A 19986-nucleotide genomic window follows, 5' to 3' on the forward strand; every position below is an offset into this window, starting at 1 on the left:
CGAAGGCTAGCATGAACGTCTATAAATGAGCGCCTATAAGCATTGAGTCGTTCAACTCGTCGTAAATAACATGACAATGTCATAGTGGGACATGCCTAATGCGGGTTTGTAAACCAGATTAGGCCTTGTTACTTCGGTATAGCGGCCGAATCCTACCTCGAGATGGATGACATGCCATAGGACCCATAATCAAGATCAAAGCCCGGCCCGTCCACGAAATGACGATGAACCAGCGTGTGCTAAATCCGGGTATGGTATTTCTTAGCCCCATCAATACAGCATACGTACGATGTTTTTCTTTGTTGGGATGGGAGCCTAGTAGTGACTATCTGTCAATATTACACCGAGGCCTCCTTCACCGCAACGCAGGGAGATGGAGTTCATGACGGAATGGAAAAGAAATCGTAATTAGCTGGGCAAATTGGCTTATAACGGTCATGATAATAATAGGAATGACCGCGTGTCAAATGGCATTGCATGGCTTTCTGTTGAGATAGTTGGCGAGATTGCTCATGCACAGAGAACAAAGCCTTCATTTCACCTCAACGATCCCGCGAGGTTATTCGCGGACAAGCTGAGTAGCGGCAGGCTGACCTGAGATGCGATCTCGCCAGCCCTTTTTTCATGATTGTGAAATTGGCGGTCCGCAAGTACTCTGTGGAGCATGACGAGATGTACAGGGGAACTTGAAAGAAGGAGAATCCCTGTTGATGGTGGCTTAGCTGGTGGACCAGGCCCCATGGGAGAGACTGGCCATGAACCACCAAGTTTTGGTGAGACAAGAGGGATGGAAAAAAGGAACACACGGGATGTTGACCGGTACGAGTGACACAGGTAATGCAGGCATTACATGCATGCAGCTTGGAAAACTACCTAGATATCATGCAATTGACGCTGTAGTTTGTTTGCCAACACACAATTGTCACGACAACCGCAGATCAAACAGACGCAGCCGTCTTGTTCTTTGCGCAACTGCCAGGGCCTGCTTATTTTAAGACGTTGAGTGTTCAGACAGCTATGTGCTTTATACCATGTTTGGTTAAATTTCCGATACGCCAAGCGCCTTACCATGAGTTCTGTCTGTGCATTTTCTGTGGGTGCTGTCGGATATTGTTGTAGATCTGCTTGTTAAGCGCTGATAATTGATCAATTCGTTCTTGGATACTCTGCATTACTGTGTAGGTTCTGGGGACATTATTTCGTCGCTGCAATTAAATACCGGTAAATAATGTCACTTTTATAGTCTAGGGAGCGCTGCCTATAATCTCGATCATGGTATTTGTCAATATCCGGTTATAATGTATTGAAACGAACCGTGATAAAGTTGGGTCCCTGTTCATCCCGTTACAATGTCTGACATGTTGTTTATTGAAAAGCAATGTAAGCCAAGAGCCAATGAGAGTACATATACTGATATCGTTGCCTTGGTGAATCTCATTTCTCGGACGAACAAGGCAATCCGTTTTCACACACGCCTTGTGAAGCTAGATCAACGAAAGTCCAAGCCTCAAGTGCATCCGTCATCAACTGCCATGTTTTTGAAGAACCAAATCAAGGCAAGACTTTCAGGTACGTGTACCAGGGTGGGAACAAACAAGGGGACTTGCGGCTGTTCCTGACCCCGTGCGTAGCGAATGAGACGTTGAGCGAGGGAGAGCTATAACGAGTAGGATTTACCACGGCTTGATAAAGGCGCAGAAACCAAAACAAACCCATGATTTTGCTATGATATCTGGCAAAATGATTCTCACATCTACTCTGTATACAATAACTGTTTAAAGTGTCAGTGATGACCCATATCTAAAACCGGACGCTTCTAGCCTTGCTATCAGAGCGCTCTGACAAAGGACCAGGGCGGTACGTAATCTTCAAGGCCTGGTCGATAGATCATGGAGACTAGTCTGGGGTTTGCTTTGTTGTGCGTGGCCTACCATAGTACCTCGTAATATGTTATTTGGTCAGGATGGGTCAATTTATCCCGGACAGATCTCAGAAAGAAATGGTAGAGGACCTGACCAACCCCAACAAAGCTTGCAAAAGCAAGTATACTGCGAGAATGCTGTACCATTCTGTATGTACATACATCCAGACCATGTTATGGTATTGTATACTCTGGACTCTTGCATAGCGGTTAAAGACTGGCTCTAGCCCCGATTCATCATGCAGCCATGTCTCGACTGTACGATGGTTTGACGGCTGGTGCCAAGTCGTGAGGGAGTGGGCAGAGAAGCACAGTGCAGTACGCGAGTCCGTACGTAGGTAGCTAAATATCGATTTCGAGAGATAAATTTGCTTTGTTTTCCACAATGCCCGTCCATTGGGCGGAAAGCCCGGCGATATCATCATCTGAAGACCATAGTTGCCATGCGGGAACTATCGTATCTTTTTAACTTGCTAGTTTTTTGATGTGATGTTTTAATAATGCTTACTGTTGCTGATCCAGACCCCCCTTTCTGAAGATCGATCTGTCTGTTATCTTAGTGGCTGCCTGCTACAGCAGCCCACTGGTCTCTTGGTGGATATGATTGGTCTTCAACTTACACGAGATCGAGGGACATTTGCGTATGGGTTGCAAAACCCGCTTCAAATTGGGAAACGATGGGGATGGCGTGCACAAAGCTGATGTGTCTTGCAATAACCCTCAAGCCGATGGCGCACAGGAAATCCGCTTATCAGGACAGACTTTTCTCTCGATATGAGAGAGAAGTTTTGGTTTCGCCTAGTCGACTGTATGCTTTCGTGTGGGTGTTTCGTCGGCTCAAACAAAAAAGCACTTCTTTTTATGCGTGAAGCTGACTCGGTGTCCTGCATTGTTGTTTGTATACCAACAGTCGTCAGGTGGTTGTTATCCGAATCCGTACCTGGCGCTGACCAGCCTGCAGTAGCAATACTCATTGCAACTTGTCCGGTCGTGAATTGACTAGGATCTCATTGTTCTCGACGAACCTTCGTAGGAAAAGACCAGCTCCAGAGCCCTCAATGCTGATGGGCTAATAGGATACGCCATTATGATATGGCAAGAAGTTTATAGTGACCGGCCGTGAGCCAAAACTTCCCGTACTTGATTTTGAGCTGTCTGCGCAACCGCCAAGGCCGTTGGATTGTCACGACCATCAAGCAAGACATCGTGCCGCCCGCTGCAACCGTTACTCTCCTCCACTTCTCGTTCGCCTCCCCCGCTCTCCCTGGAGGTCATCATCCTGGCAAAAGCGGCTGGCGAAGAATCAATGATCTTCAACAGTAAGGAACATCTTACCATGTCATTCCGTCTTCTAACAGACTTAGGATTTGCGCTTAATGTCACTCACTTGCTTAGGGTTGTTCGCTTACATTCCCGTCGTGGCCTGGTTTGTTTATGTTGGCGCAGGTACAACACTGTACGTTAGTAGTCGACATTTTAGAAGGCCCGCCTAAACAGAGCAGCACTTCGAGAGTCTTTGCAGGCACTCTACCTGTGGTGCGTAGTGCTGGGAGAACAAAGGACCAGGCAGGGATGTATCAAGCTGCGAGGTCACAGTGCAGATGTGGGCAGGCATGGAGTATCATGTGCCGATGTTGACAGTACCTATCATGAAATGGTGACCGCCATGAACAGATTGTGTGTGTAACGGCTGCCAGTGAAGATCAATCTCCACGATGGTATTGCTGTACTGTTTCAGTAAGATTAGGTGAGGACTCAGAGCGTTTGTTCATCTCTTGGAATAAACTTTGATCACCGGTCAATCCATGTTCTTGTCCCATTGGCATGATTAACAGAAGGGAATTAATTGATGGTTTTCAGCAGCATAACATGGTAATTCGCGCTGTGATTATCATCAGCCAGTGAAGAAGTCAGTAACGAGAATGACCGCCTTGATGCAATTTGCCCCAGCAAAGGACAACACAGTGCGGGTCTTTCATGCTTGGGGATAGACCCACCGCCAAGCGGAGTGGAGGAGGCCCGGCCGCCCCTGGCTCCAGGTACCTACAATACTGGAGAAGGGAATCCATGATGGATGGAAGTGAAGGGAAGAAAGCCCGGGGGGGCAACCGATGTAGGCGCTGTCCGAGTTATTCTCTCACTTGCCTGATACCTGTCGTTCAACTGAATGTTTCTGCCCTGGATACTCTGTACCTACAGTTCAATGCAACACACCAGATCGTATCTGTTATCAAAAAGAAGCATGGTTCATCAAATACGTCCTCATTGGGGTTCTGCGGCTTCTGTATTGGGCCACCCTGATTCCTCGATTCATGAACGGCCATCCATTGGCATCCACTCCAACCTTGGCACAAAGCACAGCAGAGCACAATAACAACAACAACATCACACACCGCAGGATGTTAACTAGAGTCCCAAAGTGGCGCCCCTTGATCAAGTCTTCGTCTATGTCTCTGGCTAGTAGACAGGTCAGCCAGATTGTCCCGGCCAGGTACCTGGACTAGGGAATCCAACTCCAGTAAGGACTAGGGATTAGTTACAAGGAGCTAAGCCAACCTAAAGACTCAGGACCAAGGGGGTCAGGGCCTGGGGCCTGACCAAACTTGGAAGGAAGTGTCGAGGTACTAGAGATGCAGGTCCTCCTTCGCCATTTCCGGCGGTCTGTCTGCCTCCGTGTTGGTTGCAGCGGTACCTGCCTTGATGTACTCTAATCACAGTGGACCCCTTGCACTTGCACTTGCTAGACGTGGCTGAACACAAGTCCAGTTGGCCTTCCCTCTCTTTAGACTCCACTACCTTTCGCTTGATCACGAAATCGCGTTTCTCCCCCCGTCCCGTCCCGTCTTCTCTTCTTCAACTCTCCGGCCTCACTTCAACAACAACGCCGCCTTTTGCGAGCGAAGAATCTTGTTCTTCCTCTTCCCGACCTCCTCTTTCTTGGTGCGATTCCAGTTGCTCTCTTGTTTTTTTGCAGAGTTGCGCTGGTCTTGTCCGTCCACTCCTTTTTCTATACGTTACATATCTTACTTAGTTTTACACTCACCATTCGAGCTGCTCGTCATATCTGCCAATTCTCTGCGATTCATCTCGACAATTTTCAAGCCCGTTGCTGCCGCTTCTATCCGGTCCGTTGCCCAGCATCATTGCAAATTGTAGCAATTTGTTTTTCGAGGCCGACATATCTGCCTTGCCAGTTTCGTTCCATTTCAAGATCTTTAGACTGATCGTTGCCTGTGACGTCTCAGACGCGACAAATCTCCTCGAAGCCGCCAACATATCATTGCTATTCAACCGCTCGAATTGAACGACCAAGCGAGTCTGGCGGTCCCGGAACGAATATCCGCTTGTCCTATGAACTATTAATTCACCCACCGTTGTCCATCGCTTCGATTGCCGCTGCGCGGCTGAGGAGAAGATGGCAACCGCATTTGGCCCCGAGCGGCTATCAGGCCCATCTTCTGGTCCAGCATTCGACAGCCCTGCCGACCGATTTGCTGCTTCGATGAATTCACTAAATGGATCTCAGTCACTCGACTGCAGCGCCCAACCTGATGAACCGCCTCCAAACCCTCCATTCGTCTTTCCAGCTCAACCGCCCGGCTCAGCATCCGCACCTTCATCCTTTTCAAGAGCGACAGGACGTCGTCCTATGTCGGCTATCGAGACTCCCAACTTCAGTTTTGGATTTTCCGCTGAGAATGCGGAGAGACATGCTCGGTCAGCATTACCAGATTTCAGCTTCAACCCTGGTGCAATGCTTTCCCCAGACCGTGAGAACAACTTTCTCTTGACTCCTCCCATTTCCCCTCATTCTCCCAGGAATGGTGCATCACAACAGAGACCCGGCGGTCATGGTCATCGGAGGGGCGGTAGCGAATTTGTCGGAGGCCGCCTTCGTGAGGGCAATTCAATTGCCATTATGAGCACTAGTCCAACAAAGTCCGAGAATGGACTTGTGTCGCCAACATTTCAACCCCCGCCGAGGAGAGGTCACCGAAGAGGTATTTCAGGCGCCATCTCGACAAATGATCTGCCTATCCTCCAACCACCCGTTTTCGATTCTGCCGGTCGTGGGAACAGTGCACCGACAAGCCCGACTGACTATGAGCGACCAAACAACCAAGGACCTCTTAAACTCGACGAACAAATTACGCTTGATCCTGAACCAGTGCCTAAACCGGAGGCTTCGAAACAAATTACGGACCCGGTCGTAAAATCCTCGCCTGACAGCAGTCCCAAGAACTCCAAAGCTCGCGTTGGATTCTCTGACACACTCGAGTTCATACCACGACCATTGTCTCTTGTATCGAACGAGACATCTAGCACTGTAACAGCGCGACCTGGGCATTCTTTATCTGGCAGTATTTCATCCATCGTATCAGCGAACTCGCCTAGTGGTCGTGATAGTCCATCACCCTTATCTCAAACACCAACTCGCGAGATATCAGATTCCCGACCAAGCACAGCAGGTGCTGTACTTGAGAATACTCACGATTTGACCAACGCAGCCTGCTCACCGAAGCGCCGAAATTCAATTCCAACTCTCCTCAATTTCGCCGATGTTCCCAAGGCCGAAGACCCTGAACCCAGTCCAACTAGAAAACGTTGGTCGTTTTTTGCTAGAGAGCACTCGAGTGGCAACACATCTCCCGGCAAGGCACGACCGCAGAGCGCTGGCTCACTTGATCTATTGACAAAGATGGCGCCTGCATCCAGTAATAGATTTGACGCCACTAACGAAACCCTTGATGCGACGCCAGTCAAGCCCAAGAGCAGCAAAAAGAGTAAGAAGAAGAAGAAGAAGGTCAAAGGGTGGGCTGGCGCTATTCTGCCGCGCAAACCCAAGTCACACAACAAACGCTCGAAATCAGAAGGCGGTTGCACTCCATCTGCCCCAGTGCCCACCGTTGCCCGATATGAGGGCGAGGATCAGATGTATGGAGAGCCAGAGCTATTGCAGATTTCAACTCCTACACTCATGGTCACGGAGTCTCCCGATCCTCCTCAGGAGGACGCGGTACCAAAACGATCAGTAGATGAATCAGCGTATCCCATGATTGATTTGGATGCAGCTCTAGGTCCCTTCAACACACCATTGCCTCTGAATCCTGAATGGGAGGCCGCCCAGCGCGCAGCTGGCGGCGCTGGAAAGCGACGACTTCACAGTGCACAGGGTATGAAGGGCTTCAGCGGCCCTGGGATGCATTATCACCGTCGTGCGGAATCCGCTCCCGATCTGCCTCCTTTTGACCCCGGTCGTGCTGGTATGCACCGTTACAACAGCAGCTCCACCATGGCTGATGTGTTTGAAGAGGACGAGGAGGATGATGACGATAATGCTAGATCTGGAACAACAGATGACTCCTCCGAAGAAGAGACTGACTCCGACAGTGACGCTACGCCTCCGGCTGGTGCTGTTCGGGATACTCTTCGTAATTCCCAGGACAAGTTATTAGTACACAGCATGAAACGAACTACCTCCAGTCTGAGTGACAAAGATCAAGTTTTCAGCAGCACGGTCCGAGGCGAACGCTCAAGGTCGTCCCTCCACGAAAGTGTCATCGCTGAGGAGTTTCCAAGCGTAATATTTCGTTCGCCATTCATGCCTGCGGAACGATGCGACACTGCTGATTCGGCTCACTCGTCACTCAAAAGGTTCTCTGCCCACAACGACCTTTCCCCCGGCGAAGTCAGTCCGTTGCACCTTCCAGCGCCAGCCAACGTACCAAATAGTCCTTACGCCATCAGCTACTCGTCCTCGTTCCCGTCGCCAAGGTCACCCATGTCTGTTGATGTGCAGCGAATTTCAACAGCTCCCTCGTCGGTAGCTGATGAGAACAACTTCCGGTCTCTGCTGTTGATGGGAGAGCCTGGTCCCGAGGTTCGCGTTTCGGTGGATTACGATATTCCTTCACTGACATCGAGCAACTCTACGATGACGCGAGAAAGTATGTTTCTCCCAGGTCAGCGCCAATCACAACCCACGCTTCGAGAGCCTCGCCCCGTATCCGTGTCGTCTGCCTTTGGGCGTCGAAGATCAAGCCTGGCTAGTCTCAGCCGTCTCATCAGCAGCTCACATGGTGAACGGAGCAAGCTGTCGATGGAAGTCACACTGGATAGCGACGAGAACAAGAAGACAAAGAGCAGCCGAACAAAGAAGCTGGGCCGCATGATGCAGTTCTGGAAGCCCACCAAGGAGAAGGAGCCCATCAAGGAGAAAGAAAACGATACTAAATAATGATGAGGGAGATCCGACTCGAAGACACTCTAGAAGCGTTGGCGTTCTATGACTGCATCGCTGCATTTGCACGCGAGCATGTGTACAATACTTATTTTCTGGCATTGGTCACCGAGTAACTGAATCTCGGCGGCTGGGCAATCATTATCTGCCATTATTGCACCGAGTAATGTCAAACTTAACAACAACTACATCGATCAACAAACAGGGTACAAACATTCGCAATGAAGAAGAAAAAGGCCTTGGATCGATTGATTTATCAGGATTTTGGATTATGGATGGGTACGGGCGCAGAGGTTAATGATTGCATGATTAGCATTGGTATCTGGGATTGGCCCACGTTGCTCCCGAGTCAACACATCTCTGGTTGAGTCGGGTCAAGAAGCTAGCTACTTGGACTCCCGATAGAAGAAGGGGAAATATGCTTCTGGTTGGCATTCTTGGTGCCGCCGCCGACAAATGGAAGCAGTGGGATTTGAGAGGTAGCTTGGTATATTGCGGAGGTTAGTGAGAAATGGACAGAACTAGTAATGAACATAGTGCTGAAATTCTTCAAACTGAGGACTAATTCGCGAGGTATGCTGTGTAACCCTAATTTGACGATGTTGAAGAATGCTGGTGTAGCATTCTAGTGTTGACGATCACGTTCTTGAGACAGGCACACCATACAGATCTTGCAAGTATCAGGGGTCATTAAGTCGTGAGTGTATTCAAGAATGCTGGCACGTATGTAGTGTATCTATGTGGAATCATGACCAAACAAGTAGGAATGGCAATGTGAGCACAACAATCCTCCCAAGTAGAATAAATAGAAAAAAAGAATCTGGTTCCTGGAACGCCTGGAGCCGATAACCCAAAACGCGTCTCATCAAATTATGTCAGTCAATATCCCGTACCTGTCCAATCCAGTCCAGCCCAAAGCAACGGCGCCATCTCGCTTCGCTCGCTTAAAAAAAAAGGCACATCACATCCACTTTCTGGCCATATCAGCAAGACCACCACCCCATGAGTCGCCACCACCACCGCTGCTGAATGAGTGCGTATCGCGCTCCACGCGAACAGAAGTGTTGCCGCCAAAACCACTGGCCATGCGGACAGCTTCGCCCACAAGACCGGACGAGTCGCCCGTGGCAGCCTTGGAGGCTACGCCGAGCATGCGCTCAATGGCGGGTGGGATGCGCAAGCCGAAGCGAGCGAGGAGGGCAGTCAGAGCTCCGCCGGTGACGAGGGGCATGATGACCATGAAGAAAACCTTCCATGGGTGGCGCTTGGCCCAATGAACCAGATCGCGGAGGAGACGCTTGAGCTGCTTGTAGGTCTTTTGAACGAAGCCCTGACGAGGGGAACGTTTGTAGTAAGAGGAGCGACCTAGTGAGTAGCCAAGCTGGTTAGTAACTCAACGCGTTTACCAGCGGAAGAACATACTATTTCCAAAAAAGCTGGAGCGGCTGCTGTTGCCGCCTCCGAGTCCAAAGAAGGAAGCGCGAGAAGCATTGTGCTTCCCATAACGGTCGCCGCCACCAAAGATGGACTCTGCGAAGCCGCGTCCACGCTCACTCGAGTTTGATCGTGAGCGCTTCTTGTGAGAGCGAGAAGACTTGTGTCGACGAGATGAAGTTCGGGTTGACAGGACAGAGGCACCATCGTTCCAATCGAGGAAGCCCATATTGAAAGCTTGTGTCCCTTTTTTTTTTTTTTTTAATTAGACTTGATGATGTGTGCGCATTTGCAAGACACGTTGATTGATTGATTTCCGAGGATTAATTATTGTTGAGTGTGAGAAGATGGAAAATCGAGGAAAGAAGATGGAGAATAAAGCAAAACGAGTCAAGGGCGATATGCGAACAACAATTGCAGATGCAAGTCAGAAAGTGAGCTACTGCTGTACTGTAGAGTGATTTGATACGGTACCTAGCAATTGTCTTGTCATATCGAGCCTATGGAATTGGAGGTACTGAAGTGAAAGTGGAGGAAGGGGAACACGCGGAACTGCAAGTCTTGCAGTAGCAGAGTCGCTCACCGTAATTCGAGTGGCTGGTTCCAAGGGTCTTCTCTCCACCTGCACTTTGAATATCCTGTCCTTTTGGCCCTAACGCGCGGGGATCCTTGTTCCTTGATTGCTTGATGTTTGTTTCTGACTCTCGAGACTAGTCTCTATTAGAGTCTTTTGATTCTGTTGGGTAAGCCCAAGCAGGCAGGTTGCAGAAGAGAAAAGAAAAGAAGTGGTTCGCCCCTGAATGTTGATCCCTATTTGGTGCATGTGCATGCGTAGCCATGTATGCGCATCTGGCGGCTCTTGAAAGCATGAACTGAAAGTGAAGATTGACAGGGGTTATTCTTGATGGTGGACACGCGGAAAGGATGATGGCCAGATATGCGACTCGCTTGAAACAGCACGGTTCAGTATAGTTGACGAGCTTGATGATGTGAATGAGCTTATTTATATTGTCGACAAGAAAAAGAAAAGAAGATCCAAGAATCCTTGCATCTATCTATCTATCTATCTATCTATCCATCCATCCTCTTTGTATAAGTCGAGATCTGATCAGCAATACATCAAGAGTCCAGACCTTTCTATCCCTATGCAGAACCACTTATATAAAACTTTTCATTCATTGATGCCCAGTTACACACAACTTTCTGTAACTCTTCAATGACCAATCTCCATCCGAAAGCCCAATTTACATGGAATATCCATGACTCAACTTGCCACATCAACATCTTATTCGCTATTTATGAAGAGTTTTCCATTAACCCAGCCTGAGTGGCCCAGTACATCCTCGTTGCTATCTCAACGTTTCAACATGACCCGTAGGGCTGAAAAAGTCAATATGGAACCTCTTTTCCTTGACCTTTTTAACCGTCCCGGCCCGTCCGTCCCACTGTGGCCCACGTTGTAGGAAAAAGGAGCACGATCGTTTTCAGAAACAAGCTCCGGGCCCTTTTGCCGAAAGAAACGGCTTCAACCTTACACCGCCAGAGCTTGTATGTTTACTTTAAGAAAGTGGTATTATGCGTAGAAACAAAAACCCTGCAACGATCACTTGTTTAGTGCCACGTTTAATCTATATCCCGGAGGGCTTCCTGGATGATACCCACAAGCGAGGTATTGCATATATAACTGACCTACCACTTCATGATCTTGGGATGCTAAGAACAACAGGCAGACCATGAGCCAAGCGAGTTTATTCTGCTTCTTCCAAATTTGATCTCTGGCATGAAGAATTAGTTAGCGAGCACGGGTATCTGCACGATGCGAGCCGTTAAAGAAATACTCGTAAGCTGATGAGGAGTTTTGCATGCTTGGACGGTATTCAACAAATCACCAGAGTATGTTAGATGTGACCTTGAACAACTATCTACACATGGTCCCCGTATTGTAGGGAGCAAAAAAATAGTGCTAGGCTGAATTGAGTATAATTCATTCTAATCATATGTCTCTATATTCACTACTTCCATGACTCGTAGCCACAACGTCTTCAGTCCAGCATAATAAAAATAGAATAGAAAGACGCAAAAAAGTATGTAACGTAGCAGCTACTGGTTTCGATCCAGTGACCTCCGGGTTATGAGCCCGGCTATGAAGAGTTAGAATATTGAATCTAACCATTCGTTGAATGTTACAAAGTAACTTACCGCGCTTCCACTGCGCCAAGCTGCTTTCTGTGGTGGCAAACAGTCTCTCGGTTAGGGTATATGAGCCTCCACTCTCTGTGAAAAGGTGACTGATGAAAAGTGAAAGGAACCGCAAAAAAATTGTAACCATAGCAGCTACTGGTTTCGATCCAGTGACCTCCGGGTTATGAGCCCGGCTGTGACATGTTAGTCATTTGTGCATTTCTTGAAGAGTAGTTGTTTAAACATACCGCGCTTCCACTGCGCCAAGCTGCTTTTTTGTTGGTGACTGTAGTTCACAAATTTGAATTTATATAGGGCTCACCAAAACTCACCTACCCTATGGCATAAGGTGATGGGTGACATGACAACCTCAACAGGGACAGTTAGCCCAACTAAATGGTATTTCAGTAATAGTGTTTGTTCGTTATCAAGTTTGAAAAAAGGGGGGGTTCTTTTTGCCTCCGATATGCCACTGTCTCTTTGTTGAAATGCATTAACTAAATATCAACACCCTCAATTGAGAGACTCTCAAATCATCACTCAATCGTTACTTAGTATTCAGGACGCAATGTTTTTACGTGGGTCATTTGGAATATGCAAAAGGATCAATCTGCTTAAAAGGAAGTGCTAACTATAAATGCAACCCCAAAGTACGTTAAACACTTACACTCGAATTACTACTTCCTATATCAAGACTCTTCCCCAAGCATAAACTTAGCAGCCGCCCTCGTAATCTTCTTGACAACCTCAAGCTCCTCCTCATTCCTGGGAGCGTAGACCATAACATCTCCCAAGTACAGAATAGTACCGCCCAGAGGATGTCGTTGGCCCCAGCCCTTCTCCAACACCAACTTGGCATCCCGAGGCGCCAAGTTGAGATGCATCGAGCCGTCGCTGCCATGCATATGTCCGATTTCTCTATACATACTCTTCGCAACGGGGTGAGTTGGGTTCTCTGACGCTACAAAGAGAGCTTGACCGTGTCGCTCGACGACAGATGTTGCGATTTTCAGCTTGGACGGTGATTTTGACGCGAGTGAGGAGAGGAAGGATTGATAGCGCTATAATCGTCAGATGACCTCTTGTATATAGTTTGATTGCATGGCATACATCAATTATGTCCTTACTCGCCAGATCCGTCAACTGTCGACTCGGAGCTGTCCAGCTTCCAATTGTTGGTCTTGGCGCTTCTCGAACAGGAACATCCTCCTCCTTCAAGAAGGCAACGTTCCCATTGGGACCTGCCTTTCGAAACGATTTCTCATCATAACAACTTGTGTGGAAAGGCTCTTTCTTGAACGGTTTCAAAAGAATCTGTCCGAACCATCCGACAACATTGTGAGGCGGCCCACCAGGCCCGAGAGCAATATAACCACGATAGTCTTCGACGGCGATGCGCAATACTGGGATACCGAGGGCGGCACTTGCAACTGCAACTACAATGAGTTGGTTTCGTGGCGGAAGGTCCCGGAAGAACTTGGTAAGAGTAGTGAGTTGAGTTGTCATGTTGATTGCAAAAGGTTGGGACGATATGGGGTATATAAATGCAATGTCAAATATACTTATACTTGACGAAATCTAACACTAATAATGTTAATTATCTCAGACTTATACTGATTCATTTTATACCCCGCGTAGAATCCGTCATCTGATCCATTATCACTGAGCCAATTAATTGTGTTGTTGGTTATCGAGTTGCAGAAACTCGTACGACTTTATTTCAGCGTGAGCGATTTCACCCGCGTTGAATGAAAATCCCATACTCTCTTTGGATTGGAGTAATAGTGTGAGTTCTAGTTAAAAAAAAAAAGCACCCGACTTCAGCGTTACAACAAACAGTTCCAGTCATCACTTATACCTATCTCTACCTGAGTATGTAAGTTAACATCAAGTATGTAGACAAACGATTATAAGGGTTTCCCCTAATCCCTTCGATACTTTGAATTAATTGTCAGTATGCTATAAACACCTTGTGTAGTTCTGAATCTGGCAGACAAGGCACAGAGTGGTGGTTATGTTGACGTTGCTAAGTTCTACTGCATCATGAACGCAGGAGATTCATTGTCCCACGTCAAGTTTTATATCATTTTAGCCCAAAGTATAGTATTATACTATAGAGAATACCGTATAACTTGCTCAAGTAACAGTATATTGAGAAAAGGAAGTGTGGGAGAGAAATCATTGAGTGTTATCGACTGTCCTTCACACTTAGATCAGATGTCAAGCAAAGTGACAATCAGTGCTTAGCCCTCTCCTAACTTATATTAGACAACTCCTAACGGTCTCCTAAGACTCTTGTTGGCTACTTGCGAGACTACATGATCTATGCCCCGAGACGTAACACCAGTTACCAGCCCGAAGTCCTCCAACCGTTGTGAGTTTTGGTCCCAGAACCATTAGCCGCAATAAACTTGCAAAGAAAGGGGAGATTATTTGGAAGCTAAATCCATTGCGGTCAATACAATGCTTGCCGAGGTACCTTCTAGTTTTGCTGTCAACTGATTGAGTCTCGTCTCAAGGCTACTCTCCTATCCAGTCTCCTCATGGGGTACCGTAATGAGCAGCAAACTGGCCTTAACACATAAACACTGGATCAACACGCAAATTCATGGTGTCTGGTCTTATGATTTCTACGAGTTAGGTTTCGGTTTAACCCTTATATAGGGGCATTTGATAAATGGTAGTCCAGTCTATTGTCCAGTCAGGGGCATACCTTCACAGATACTCCTTTATCGTTCACTCAAGTACACATAGCACGATACAAACCCCATATCAAGCAACATCTTCAGGGTCCTCTATCATTGAATAGCTGGCACAGATGGGCAACTCTTTAACGTATCATAAATATCGTGTGTACTGTGTTAAAAGACCCAGTAACTCAAGCACAAACGCTCTTATCACCAGCTCAACATGTACCAATTGAGGCTTCACTGGTATAACAAACCTCTAGATAACCTAGGAATCAGCACGTATTGTCATCTTGCATCAACACAATCTCGTCTCCAGAATTCAACAAGGAGAAAATCACAGGAGAACATAAACACAATCCACCAACTCACCTAACCTACATCATAATGATCCCTACAACCAGGTAGTCAGTTAGAACTCACAAATACTTACATAGCATGACACTGTTGCATTGGCATGTACTAGAGGTCCCTCGTAGGTCAAGATCATTTTCACTAACAAGTATGTTTGTTATATTAGCAATGATGCTATCCCCTCCCCTGAGTGGTTGATAGGTGACTAGGACTGTGTTTTGTCCAAGTGATAGGCTAGCTGGTCCTCATTCACATCTCCAATCCGGGTTTCCAGGGACGCCTTACCTTGACAACTACAAATTGAGGCGAGGTTTCTCGCCACATGTCTCTTCTCTGGTTGACAATTTGGGATACCTGTTCGTAGGCCGGCCTCCTCTCGTCTGATACCATACTACCGGTTTCAACAGTTGGGTGACCGCGGTTGTGGCCCGTATGCAGGGTATATATCTATTGCATTGCCAGGATCCAGAACGTCGGAATCACAGCAACAATAGGTTTGGTGTGAGAAGTGCCGGTGGGGCTGAACCGTATACCGTCGAACCAGCGATGATCAGTTGGTGAAGGATTCCAGTACAGTTCTATGACAGGAATTCGGTTTGTACTGACACTGTACAGATGATGCGGAAAAGGTTTCCCGGGTCGCTGAGGTGCAATGAGACAGTGGCAGCACCAGTTAGCGACTTGTGCCAAGAAGTCAAGCGTAATGTCGTGTTGTACTCCGTATTTATGTTAATGTTGCACAAGACACAGCGTCGGAGCTCCGCTCGCTGTCAGAACGGCACAGACAGGGTTCGGTCAGACTCCAGCCAGACTGGCTGACTCGAACAAGCTTCTTTCTTGTCTACTTCATTGTTTTTACTATGTACATATGTACATACTACGGTAGTTACTCTCTGATCTGATCTGATCTGCTCTACTCTGATCTGCTCTATCCGTTGTTCATCTTGGATACAGTTACCCGACGTTGCGGACTTTCACGAAATGCCGAGTAGCGCGCGCACAGACGCGCACTAATATAGTTAAGATCTTGGGTCCGGCACCTCAATGCTTTTGACAGTCCAGTCCAGTCCTTGTGGCTTTGTCGGTAGCTGAGACAAAGAGTCAGTACAGTATCATTCATCACTTTGTCTCAGAGCGTACACACCTGCGCCACAGATCTCTCTTCGGTACATACATACGGTACCTGACCCAGCTTTACGTATTGTACGTGATTGCGGCCGCCCGACCCCAGACGTTCCAAAAACCTTGTTGCTCGCTTAACATCATCAAAGATGCAGGAAGAGCGGAAATATCTCCCGGGCGAGCCGCATAATAAGGGTTTTGATGTTTTGAGACGTAGAAACTAAAATGATTGCCATCTCTTGTTGCGCTGATCAGTTCTATCACCATAGCAGTGCAATCAACATTTGACCGTCACTCAAACCTGTTGGAAGACCCAGTAGGTATCACCATTGCAGTATGTACGTCGTGGCCAAGACCCCAGGATAGGTATTCTAACAGTGAGATCATAACCTGCACTCCCCGGCGTCATTCTCGGCCGTGTCAGAGTGATATTGCGTCTTACCTGGCCAGCGAGGCACGTCAAATAGATACTATATAGAGGTGCGCCCGCCTGTTTGTCAGTATTTTGCCCCCAGCCGAGAGCCGCTACAACACAAGATTGACATGTATCAACCTCGAATCTCCAACTTGTTTCTTCCTAACGCTAGGCCTAGCCTGCTACATAATGCCGTGTGTGTAAGTTGAGCGATATGCCGACAAACATTCGCCGAGTCAATGCGCGTATCCAAGCACGACTGTCAATGACTCAGCCAGCCTTAGGGTTATCCAAACGACCGTCAGAGATAGAAAACCAAAGGAATTGCGACCCGTTTAATAGTGGATTATCCATGGAGGGGTCTGGACGGCCGTGGACCGTCGTTGTATTAGAACGCCGGTACTTTGTCGTTGATCCAGATCGGGTGAAAGAGCCGGCGCTAGACTTGAATCTGTCGTAAATGATCCAGGATAGAGCAGGCTATCACATGTGCATCTATGCTTAGATTCTTCTCTAGCTTGGTGTGTCGAGTACTCTGTATGTAGGTGAAGCCTCACTCATAGACGATGGCACGCTAGAAGCCCGTAATACAGGGTCATAGTTGTTGATCGACAGAGCTTTCAGTTCTAGTGAACTCTAAAGATGTATCCGTACTTCCGTGGTGTTGTTGAAGTTATTGTCACAGCTGCAGACACAGAGGCTCTTAGGTATCGCTTTCTCGAACCCGGCAGATTGTAGAGTAAAACAAATCTGAGTAACGACTGTGTCTCTGAATTTCCATTCGCATTACTGATTCGGAACAGTCGTGTCTAGTGGAGAAGTGACTACCGAGCGGCCTAAACCAGGTATGGCAACCTCTGTCTTGAAGGGATGACCGTATCAAGAAGGATTTAAGGCCATCAATCTCCGAACCAGGGATAAGATCACGAGTGACAGCGGGGAAGACGTAAGCGATTTTCGCAATATAACAAGCGCATATCGCTCTTGAGCCGCGACCCCTTGCCAATACTCGGTATAGCTCCGAATCATATATAATTGGCCAAAAGAGATATACACCCACGAAACGACCAACTGCCATGACTGCTTCCTGGTTGTCAGTGCACCCCCTAGCTGGAATTACCCTTACTCATACTATTAGGCTCAGAGTGCCGAACTGAAGGATCGAAGTACATAGTTAGGGTATCACTTTGTCCTCCAATCAAGATTTGCATCAGATGTCAGCAGTGTCCCTGCTTTCCGGTAGACACTCGTATGAATTGTCTCAATTCGGGTAACAATTCGGCAGACCAATACAAGGCGTTGTTGTCCTTTAGGTATGGGATTCCGGGGTTTCTTTTCGAGAAGCCCAGTTGCCGGCAGTTGACTCGTGTGCATAGACCAGAAGTTAGCCATGTCGACGCATTCTCTTTAGTGTTTTCGAGTATTTACTATTCGAAAACAAAAGACGATCCCCTTTAGGAGACAAGCTGACTTGAACGCTAAGTCATAGGGTGCTCACCTCACCTTCCTCTCTGAATGACTGTGGGCCAACCCCTGGAGCCCCCTCTAGCGTAGGATTGTGGTCTGATGCTGAGGACTTTGGAGGAATGAGATGTGTTTCCGCGGTTTCGGCTGCATGAGTGCCTGTCCTGTATGGATATCCAGGGTACAGTACCAAGCAACAGAAGCGCATTATGTAGTTACATGCCCACAAGCATGGCATACCTACCCACGAATCTCCGTAAGAAAACCCTGCTCCTGACAGAAAGGGTAATGACCGAATATTATCGGCATGCTACCCTGCAGTCGCATCCATCTCCCAAGAAGTCTATCTTCAGCGCCTTGTGTAACGGCAATGCAAGAAGCGAAGGTTTCGCATCAGCGCCCAGAGTCCTGGGATATCGATGTGCTCCAATTTCTACAGAAACAACCCTCAATTTGACGACCAAAACGGAAATCCGTCTAATATCAACTCAGCCCGTTATTAGGACGTACTAGATTCCCCATGTACCAACTAAATATCCAATGATGACCAATCTGGAAAACGGAGTGACTTTCGCGCGCCTGTGGTTTATTCCGCGGCTGGGCGTGTGTCAGGATACATGTACAGCACCGTTGAATGTCGTGCGACATGTCAAAGTAACGACTCTGCCTATAGCATCCACCTGTTTATCAATGCCGATGATGATGTCGCTTCGAATCATGATCTGCATAGGTTTGATGTACTCATCTCGAATCCCTTGCTAGAATTGGAATTTGATCGTTTCAAGCGCAGCCCTGCTCCAAGCACAGATATACCCGGCTGTCTTCAACGGAGTGTTAATTCCGGACTTGGGGCTCTAGTCCCCGAACCGAAGATCGACATTTGCCGTCCGCGGCACATCCGTCTAATTCAGGTCCGCGCCATCGAACAATTGCCGGTTTACCTTTGGATCTAGTCCATATAAAGTAAGTGTAAGCGAGTTCTATTTAGGCTCTCCAGGGGTCTTGAACATAGCGGCTTTATTGCGCGTTCGTTGCGAAAGATAGTAATTTTTTCAGCTTGGAGAAAAAATGCAGAAAGGCCTCAAAGTGCCTATCAGTTGCCCATGATCTCATCAATTGTACCTATAGTCTTTCGCACTTATGTTCTGCCATTGAGATTTATTTCTGGCGCTGATAGTTCTGGGTTGTGTCTCGATATTGATACACACAAATCTCCCATGTATACCAAGTTGTACTTGCAACAACGTATTATGATGCATCGAGATGGCGATGCGGAACGCAATGCCGTGTGTGCATATGCTATTTAACGTTTGTGTATATTTTGCGGGTCTATTGTAGCCGTACTTGTTCTGGTTTATGCAGTACTGTGGCCGTACGAGAGTTTGATTAACTCGGACGAATATCCTTGACTTGATCGGTGCCCCTCAAGAACGACGTGTTGGTGGGGCATTATGACAGGGAAACAATGAGACCATGTCGTAAAAGACGTGATTAGAGGCTGTGTATACCACAGCCGGCTAACACAGGGAAGAACTCGGGTTTCATGACGTGCTTTGGGTTGGTTGGCGGTAATGGACTGAGAACTTGCCTTATTCTTTCATCGCTGATGAGTTATGGCCTGAAGAACGTAAGCCGCTTCTTACTCTGTGAGTGTTAGTCCATGGTAATACTTCGTTGGGACATTGAGTTTGATCTAACTGATTTCGGCCGAATAACCAGACGAACGTGGAATACGATTGGTGTGGCTGCGAAATGCCGAGTCAAGGCAGGTTCCTTTCGCTCCCGTCGGGACCGAGAGAAAGAAATAACAGCCGGGCTCAACGGTGTGGGGTGCAAGACAATCTTGCTATTGTTCCCACACCCTTTGGTGGCTTGTTGAGGAACCGTTACTTTTGAAGCTTGGCGCACCCCTCAAACCCAGCGCCCACGTTACGTTGGTCCGAATATCCTGGTGAGCACTTGGCAGTCATCCCTCCCTAGCGGCAGTTGCCCTTGCAAAGCCGATGGGGCTGGTGGTGTAAGTCGAAAGAGGGTTGTGTCCCTGATCCTTATTACTGACTGGTAGAATTGCTTTGAAACGCACACGATTCAGTTTTAGAATATGGGCATCATGCTCAGGAAAGTTATGATTGTAAGCACCTATTATTCTGACGCCAAGCGTCCCAAG

At 47.7% G+C, this 19986-nt stretch overlaps 5 protein-coding genes across 5 annotated transcripts; 2 read left to right on the forward strand and 3 right to left on the reverse strand.

Moving 5' to 3' along the window:
* Positions 1 to 3227: 3227 nt before the first annotated feature.
* On the forward strand, positions 3228 to 5284 carry FPOAC1_011150 (uncharacterized protein; the record flags this gene model as incomplete). The annotated part of the gene is made up of 4 exons (XM_044855535.1): positions 3228 to 3240; positions 3286 to 3347; positions 4688 to 5046; positions 5167 to 5284. 4 exons carry the CDS (start codon positions 3228 to 3230, stop codon positions 5282 to 5284), a joined length of 552 nt encoding a protein of 183 aa, XP_044702848.1.
* Positions 5285 to 5336: 52 nt separating this feature from the next.
* Positions 5337 to 8159, forward strand: FPOAC1_011151 (uncharacterized protein; the record flags this gene model as incomplete). The annotated part of the gene is made up of 1 exon (XM_044855536.1): positions 5337 to 8159. The coding sequence occupies one exon, from the start codon at positions 5337 to 5339 to the stop codon at positions 8157 to 8159; it is 2823 nt and encodes a 940-aa protein (XP_044702849.1).
* Positions 8160 to 9123: 964 nt separating this feature from the next.
* FPOAC1_011152 (uncharacterized protein) lies at positions 9124 to 9825 on the reverse strand (the record flags this gene model as incomplete). Its single annotated transcript, XM_044855537.1, has 2 exons — positions 9124 to 9527; positions 9585 to 9825. The coding sequence occupies 2 exons, from the start codon at positions 9823 to 9825 to the stop codon at positions 9124 to 9126; spliced, it is 645 nt and encodes a 214-aa protein (XP_044702850.1).
* Positions 9826 to 11696: 1871 nt separating this feature from the next.
* Positions 11697 to 12140, reverse strand: FPOAC1_011153 (uncharacterized protein; the record flags this gene model as incomplete). Its single annotated transcript, XM_044855538.1, has 4 exons — positions 11697 to 11737; positions 11796 to 11971; positions 12026 to 12063; positions 12114 to 12140. The coding sequence occupies 4 exons, from the start codon at positions 12138 to 12140 to the stop codon at positions 11697 to 11699; spliced, it is 282 nt and encodes a 93-aa protein (XP_044702851.1).
* A 326-nt stretch (positions 12141 to 12466) lies between these two features.
* FPOAC1_011154 (uncharacterized protein) lies at positions 12467 to 13283 on the reverse strand (the record flags this gene model as incomplete). Its single annotated transcript, XM_044855539.1, has 2 exons — positions 12467 to 12838; positions 12888 to 13283. 2 exons carry the CDS (start codon positions 13281 to 13283, stop codon positions 12467 to 12469), a joined length of 768 nt encoding a protein of 255 aa, XP_044702852.1.
* Positions 13284 to 19986: the final 6703 nt, after the last annotated feature.

This window comes from Fusarium poae, chromosome 4 (assembly GCF_019609905.1).
Source record: "Fusarium poae strain DAOMC 252244 chromosome 4, whole genome shotgun sequence".
Taxonomy (NCBI): domain Eukaryota; kingdom Fungi; phylum Ascomycota; class Sordariomycetes; order Hypocreales; family Nectriaceae; genus Fusarium; species Fusarium poae.